At 45.3% G+C, this 7,500-nt stretch overlaps 1 protein-coding gene across 13 annotated transcripts in view; it reads left to right on the plus strand.

The window, feature by feature from the left end:
• Positions 1–7,500, plus strand: part of Dym (dymeclin) — a 296,172-nt gene that overhangs the window by 207,715 nt on the left and 80,957 nt on the right. Inside the window, exon 15 of one of the 13 annotated variants that reach the window (NM_001106133.2) lies at positions 6,994–7,045. The exons of the other annotated variants lie outside the window; for them this stretch is intronic. Coding sequence (NP_001099603.2) covers positions 6,994–7,045 — 52 coding nt within the window. The remainder of the gene's footprint in view (positions 1–6,993; positions 7,046–7,500) is intronic. 13 annotated transcript variants of the gene reach the window in all.

Raw genomic sequence — 7,500 nt, forward strand, 5'->3', positions numbered from 1 at the left:
ATGCGGGCTGATAACCCAACTGTAAACTGGAATCCACTAGAGATGCCCTGGGTTGGAAGTCTTACAGTTGTATCTGTGTAGTATGAAATGAGAATTATTTGCCTTTGTCTAAAGATTTGCTTTTAGTCTGTGGTGGGCAGGGGTAACTTCTATGATTCCTTATTAAATTTCTTCACTAATTACTATATGATCTATGTGTTAGTTTGATTCTTTTACAGCTAAAGAAGTGTAGCATTTTTTCTTTTTAGTTCAAAACAGATAGAAAGTTGTTGAGCTTCTCCTTATCCGATTTTATTCCTGGCCCTCTTGGTTTTCAGTTTATTAAAAATCAAAGCTATGTTCCTGAAACTTGTTTTCATGAAGTCCTGCTTGCCTGTCAGCCCCGTTCTGCCTAGAACCCCAAGATGCTTCGCCATTGAGTACGTTGTCTCAGCCTTTCAGTGGATATCAATAAGGAATAGACTTTCACATTTGTTATATAACTTATATCTGCTCTTAAACATCAGTGTTTTCCAAAGCATAGTAAGGGGCGCTCTGACTCGATTCCTGTACCTAGAAACTTTAGCTCCGGTTTCTCTGTGGTGTTCTATCGTTTACGCTTCTTGTGTTTGTTCTTCGTCCTTGGCCAGGCAGAGGATGTGCCGTTCACATGCATGGAACAGTTGTCTGGTCATAGTGTATCCCGTATATCCAGAAACATGGGGGTGTATTAGTCATTTTCAAAGCAGTTCCTTTTAGGATCTTCTCTTTTGAAGCATGCACGTGGCTACCGACCATGTTTGTAGACTATAACATCTCCAAGTCTGCTCTCTTGGAATTACCTCAGCTTGGCTGAAGTGAACAGTACATGCTACTTCACATAAAGAATCTCAAACTCACAAACAAAATTCAATAGATGGTGGATTGTATAAATCTATAACCAAACCTAATAGATGTCCAAAAAGACAGTCTTCCTTGAGGAAGCAGGGGAGAGGTGGTAGCAACCTCCTCTGAAGGAAGTTGATACTTGACCTGGGTCCTATTGCATCGTGTTTCGATTTGACTTTTGAAAAAGACTCTTCCCGGTGTGTGTTGGGTGCAACGGTGTCCAGCTTATGCAGGTGCTCGAGAACCATGCATCCGCAGTTTGACTCCATACACAGCAGGTAACCGAGAATATGCCACAGGTTTAACCATAGCAGCCAAACACCATGCGGTATTTAGACCAAATAAAAGTAAATCACCACGAGTTTGGATTAAGCCAAGACTTGGACATAGCAAAAGCACAAAGAACAAAATCGTGGATAGTTTGGACTTCATCACAATTTAAAACTTTGGGTAGAGTGCTTACCTGGCATTCACAAGGTCCTGCGTTCAATCCCCAGTACCATATAACCCAGCTGTGATGGTGCACTCTGGAAATCCCAGCACTTGGAAGGTAGAGGGAGGCAGGAGCACCCAAAGTTCAAGGTCATCCTCAGTGTATAGTGAATTGAGGGCCAACCTGGGCTATAACAGACCCTGCCTCCAGAAAATGTAAACTTCACTTTTATAGGATTCAAATAAGACATTAATAAAGAGGGAGGAGGAAGAGGAAGAAGAAGAGGAGGAGGAGGAAGAAGGAGGAGGAGGAGAAGGAGAAGAAGAGGAAGGAGGAGGAGGAGAAGAAGAGGAAGGAGGAAGAGGAAAAGGAGGAGGAGGAGGAACAGGAGGAGGAGGAGGAGATGGTAGAGGAGGAGGAGGAAGAGGAGGAGGAGGAGAAGAAGAAGGAGGAGGAGGAGGAGGAGGGGCTGGAGAGATGGCTCAGCGGTTAAGAGCACTGACTGCTCTTCCAGAGGTCCTGAGTTCAAATCCCAGCAACCACATGGTGGCTCACAACCATCTGTAATGGGATGCTCTCTTCTCAAGTGTCTGAAGAGAACTACAGTGTTCATATAAATAAAATAAATAAATCTTTTTAAAAAAGAAGAAGAAGAAGAAGAAGAAGAAGAAGAAGAAGAAGAAGAAGAAGAAGAAGAAGAAGAAGAAGAAGAAGAAGAAGAAGAAGCAGCACTAGGGGAAAGAAGCAGGCAGATCTCTAAGTCTGAGGTCAGCCTGGTCTTATATAGTGAGTTCTAGGAGAGTGAAGTGTTAGCCCACAAGCTAACAGAATAGGAGAAAATAGTGTCAAATCATATATCCAGAATATATGTGCAAAGCGTACAGTTCACCAGTAAAGATACAAATAGCACACTTAAAGACAGGACAGACACAACATTTTGTAGCTGTGTTCTGTGCATTTTGAGATACAGAAGGACTTGACGGCCTTTCTCGGTTTGGGGAGGTCCTGGGCCTGTAGGTGTTAGGAGAAGCAGCCTCTATGCCTGACAGGAGTAGGAAGCATTGCTGGCCAGAGGAGCGTAGGTGTGGCATGGGGTGCGGTCTAACCCCAGGAGAGCCACCCTTCACCAGCCATAGGAGAGGCACCATTCACCAGCCACAGGAGAGCCACCCTTCACCAGCCACAGGAGAGCCACCCTTCACCAGCCACAGGCAAGCAGCAAGACCGAGAGACTTGCCGTCTGTGCGGGGACATCTGAGTGTACTTTACACCTCAGGCAGGACTCTTCTGTCTTCTCAGTTCTCCTCGACCTTGAGATGCTGACCAACTGCTCACTGTGTGCTGCAGCCCGAGATGAGCCAAGACAGAGTGACCCTTGAGAGCAAAGGCTGAGTCCTGTTGGCATCCGCCTGCCTTTCCTGGATACTGTGGGTGATGCAGACTGGCAGAGAACTCACCAGGACCCATGTCTCCACTGCCATGAGACAACAAAGCAACATTTTCCAGCTCCCTTGCTTCCGGAGCTGAGCCGTGAGACTGGCTGTCCTGCGCAGGAGGAAGTGCTGTTTGTCCATACAGCCCTCCTTCTCCCTCATCATCCGCAAGCTGGATAGGCTAAACCAGTGGGAGACTGCATCGCCTCAGAAGGTCGTGTAATGTTCTTGTAGGTATGCCTTCAGGGCTGACCACTTGGTGTCACATAACCAATTGGTGCGCTTTTCCCTGGAGAAGGCAGTTTCTCTGCCCTTGGCATTTCTCAGTTGCTGTAGTTCTCAGCTGGCAGAGGCTTTTGAGGCCTCATGCTCCCCTCTTCCACATCAACGTGCCTACTGGTGTCTTCCTTGTTCCAGTCGTATTTAAACAGCCATGCTGGTGAGACATCATGGGTGTAGCTTCTCGGACTGCTTTAGGAGACGCAACCTCACAGCAAAGAGCCTATACTCCTGACAATTAAGTAATCCCCTCCCTCCCTCCCTCCCTCCCTCTGCAGTCTCCCTGAGCCTGGGCTTTGGGAGTTGCGCTGCAGATACATCAGTTGGGACTGGCTCCAAAGCCCTGTGTTGTGAGGTTGTGATGTTCTCCATCTGTTGCAAATCAAGAGTTTCCTTGATGAGGACTGAGGACGAATATGCAGAGTGTATTTAGGGACAGTGATAGGCTCTCCTCCAAGAGTTCCCTAGCCCTGGGTAGCTGGCTAGGTTTCCACCACCAGGCATGGTTTCCCTTTTGTTGAGTGGGTGAAATCATTTTTAAAAGTAGCATTTGGAGGAGTGGGACCAAAGAATCCAACACTTTCAAGGAAGTAAAATACGTCCTGTGAGCACCAGCGTGACACAGGAAGGTGTTAGTGAGCCGCACAGTGTGCAGACTGTCGTAGAGGGTAAGGAAACAGGCAAAGTACAGAGCACTGAAGCACGGGTCAGGCCCCAGCGAGGGGACTCCAGTGAGGGGGCTCAGTGGGGAAGGGCGCCTACTGCCATCGCTGCCTGCTTGAACTCCGTCCCCAGAACCTTCACGGTGGGACAACCAACTCCCACAGATTGTCCTCTGACCTCCTTGTGCATCACCTTCTCCCCTACCCCATCATAAAAGGAAAAGGGGAAAATGTCACTCATCAGAGTATAGCTATGCATTGCGTTCTTCTGAGGCTTTTTAAAAAGAGAGTTTACTCTTTATAGAGATTCCGTGGGAAATAACCTTCGTTATCTAAGTCCTTTTTAAATTTAGATTGGCTTACACACACATGATTGACAATACACTTTAAAAATAAAATGATTAGCACTGGGAAGTCAGATGGAGGAGAGAGGGTTGCATTTTTCTTTATAGGTAAGGTCATGGGATGTTGCCAGCCCAGGTGACTGGCTTTTCCTGCCTCCCTTCCTCCTCTCCCAGCTCCCAGAGGCTTGGCTTAAAGGGTTTTAGTGGTGGTGGTGGTAGTGATGATGATCTTGTTTCTTTGTTTGCTTGTTTGCTTAAGAATTTCTTCTTATATTTCATTCCATTTCCCCTTGATGAACATGTTAAATTTCTTGAAACTAAGAAATGACTAAAACACTAATTCTAACATTAAGCCTTCATTCCTTTCCTGGGTCCACTGACTTGTTCATCATGCCTCCCTGATGTCTTCAAAGTATTTATTTCTTGTCCTTCTGTACTTGATACTGCTAAACTGCCAGTGAGCTATTCAGAGACTGTCCCTGGGTCTGCACTAATTCTGGCCCTTCTTGAGCAGAATGTTCTCCGGGATTGTGGGAGGGTGCAGGGCTGGTGCACACTGCTGCTGCTGTTTACCTAGGCTGCTTTGCTGAGGCAGTGTCTGCCGAGGTCTGTTGTAAACTTGTTTTCCCTTTGTGATTACTCTGTACTTGAGGAGTTGCTTAAACTACGCCAAATCCTTTCCTGCCAGATACTGCCTATAGCACAGATCCCAAGTTTGCTCATTCAGTTTTTCTCATTCCTTCTACATTCATAAACAAGGAATAGTTAATATACACTGTAAAATGTTTGCCATAATAAGCAAATTAGCATATTCATTACCTCATGTGGTTGCCGTGTGTGTGTGTGTGTGTGTGTGTGTGTGTGTGTGTGTGTGTGTGTGTGTGTGTGTAGTGAACATTTTAGATCTCTTCACTCAGCAAATCTCAGGTACACTTAAGAATATTCCTAAGTACAGTCCACATCTGCACATTAAGTCCACAGGCCTCATTTGTCGGATGGCGGAAACCTCATGTCTTCTTCGGAACATCTGCTAGCTACTTCCTCTCCGCTTCTGTGAGTTCAGCTCGAGGTTCTATACAGAGGGGGATCACACAGCATTCATCTTTCTCACACAGCTCATGCCTATGCTGTTTCAAATGACAGACATTCCTTTTTATGCTGAGTGACATCGAGTTGTGGTACACACAGCGCTTGCTGGCGAGCCAGTCATCCGATGGCTTCCTGCCTCAGCTTTTGGGAATCATGCCACAGCGAATGAGGGTGCTGATAACTCTGAGGTACTGACTTCATTTCCTCTGGGTAGATACTCAGAAGGCTGATGGTTTAAATATTATCATGAAATATTTCCCTTTTAAAACGTCTACATTCTCATACCACCTGTAAGGATACAGTTGTTTTTCAACATCAGATAAAAAGTTATTTCCTAACTAAAAACTACCTAACTTAACATGAAACCGAGTCCTACATAAGATTGTCCTATTGTGGCTGGGAATCGGGAGTTCCGGTTTTTCTGAGGATGATCCTGGCTGGGTCTGTTATTATTTGGAAACTTGAAGTTGGCAGGCTCCCATCTTGTGTGCAAGGAGCAGTCAGTCCCTCAGGCGGGCGAGGCAGGCTTGTGCTGAGAGGAAGGGCGTCGGGGAGAGGGGGCCTTACCAGTGCTTCTGCAGGAATATGCTAGATGGCCCTTTTTCAGAATTTTAAAAGATCATTTAAAATACTTAAATAATTTTTATGTTCCTTCCTGTGGCTTCTAAAAAGAAATAAGCCATGTTTGCTGTAGCAATGATTAATTAGTGTTCTAAGTGAAGTTTAAAGAGCACAGAAAAAAATAAGCCATGAATATTAAATTCAGCACTAATGTGTGAGTTTTTTTTTTTTAAAAGAAAAACCTAATCAATTTCTCTTTTCCCTTTCTTTCCATCCTAGTGAAAACAGTTCTCTTACCTATGACTGCTGTAGCAGCACCTTTCCGGGTCGCGGCTCTAAGTTTCCCCTTATTTGGTTAGGAAACCCCGTTTTGGATTTTCTGTTTGCATGCATTCTCTGTCTCCCTTTCTGCCTCAGTTCGTTGTTGCTAATGGGGGAGGGGCCCACCATTTGGAGTTCTTTGATTCGCCCTTGATTTGCATGGCAAATAGAGAGCAGCTGCCCACTGCAGCGGCTCACTCTTGAAGCCATGGTCCCTCCAGCGTCATCTGGAAACAATGTAGCTTGTAAAGCAAAGCTAAGAAGAAAAGGCAATGTTTGTTTTATGTGGGATGAATGATTTCTGTTGGGGTCCTTTAATTCGGCTATTATGAGGGTTATTAAAAAGCAGTATTACAAAAGAGGCTTAAATGAAAAGAATTTTTTTGAGCTGGTATCTTATTATTACAGTTGATTATAGTTGAAGCTACAAATGTTTTAGAAATGGCACTTTATTTTAGTTTCTCCAAATAAGACCCAAAAAACCAGTAATCTTACTCATTGTATGAGTGGAAATTCAATCTTTTCCTTGATTGATTTAATTTCTGAAAACAAATTGTATTTGAGAATTCAGTTCGAGCTATTTTTTTTTCATGGATTTTTGAAAATTTCTTACAAGGATAGTAAATATCCTTGCAGAAATATTTGAGGATCACCATAATGGAGTGGAGCAGAACCCTGAAATGCATCCATCCATTAGACTCATGGCATTATTTAAAAGTCAGTGCATTCCAGGTAAAGTCTGGCGACTTAATGTAGTCATGCCTTCCTTGAGTTCTAAGCTTGAGTGCGGAGGAGTCAGTGATGGGAACTGGTTTGCCTTAGGAAGTAGGAAAGCAGGGCATTCTTGCTTTGATGGGTGTTAGAGTCCATTCTGTCTTTGAGCTCGGTCAACTTTTCACGTGTCTGTTGGTACAGCAGCTGCTTCCAGAGAGCTGCTGTTCAAGAGCTACACATCAGCACCTAAGTGGGGGCACCTAGCATGTCTGTTCAACTCCGTATGGCAGGCAGGCAGACTCGGTTACTTTCGTGCGTTTGAGCGACCTGCAGTCTCCTGTGGTATTTTCTGAGATCTTAAGTTGATGTTTTCCCAGAGGACCTAAGAAGTGTGTGGTGTTCCTTTCGCACGCAGTACTGGAGAGCATGCTGGGTCCGTGGTGACCCATCCTCTGTAAGGTCCTCTTCAGCCTCTGCAGTTGGCTCAGGGTGTCATAACCTCAACAGTAAACACTGACTTCACAGTTTGGAGGCTGGGGTGCAAGAGCAGGATGCTAGCACACTGAGTTTTCCCTGCGGTTTGCGTGGGGGCCTTTGATTAGCACCTGCACCCAGCTGACCCTTGTCTCTGCCACTCACTGGTCCTGACAGCCCTGCCTCACCCCAGCTGTTCACCTCCCAGAGAGCCCCCCCTCACTTTATTCTCTGAGGTATCCCTGTGAGTTTGGAAAAGAGTTGAAGGACAATCTAGATTTGTGGGCAACAGTTGCCCACAAGTGAAGGAGTATACTCAAACT

Source organism: Rattus norvegicus, chromosome 18 (assembly GCF_036323735.1).
Source record: "Rattus norvegicus strain BN/NHsdMcwi chromosome 18, GRCr8, whole genome shotgun sequence".
Classification (NCBI taxonomy): Eukaryota; Metazoa; Chordata; class Mammalia; order Rodentia; family Muridae; genus Rattus; species Rattus norvegicus.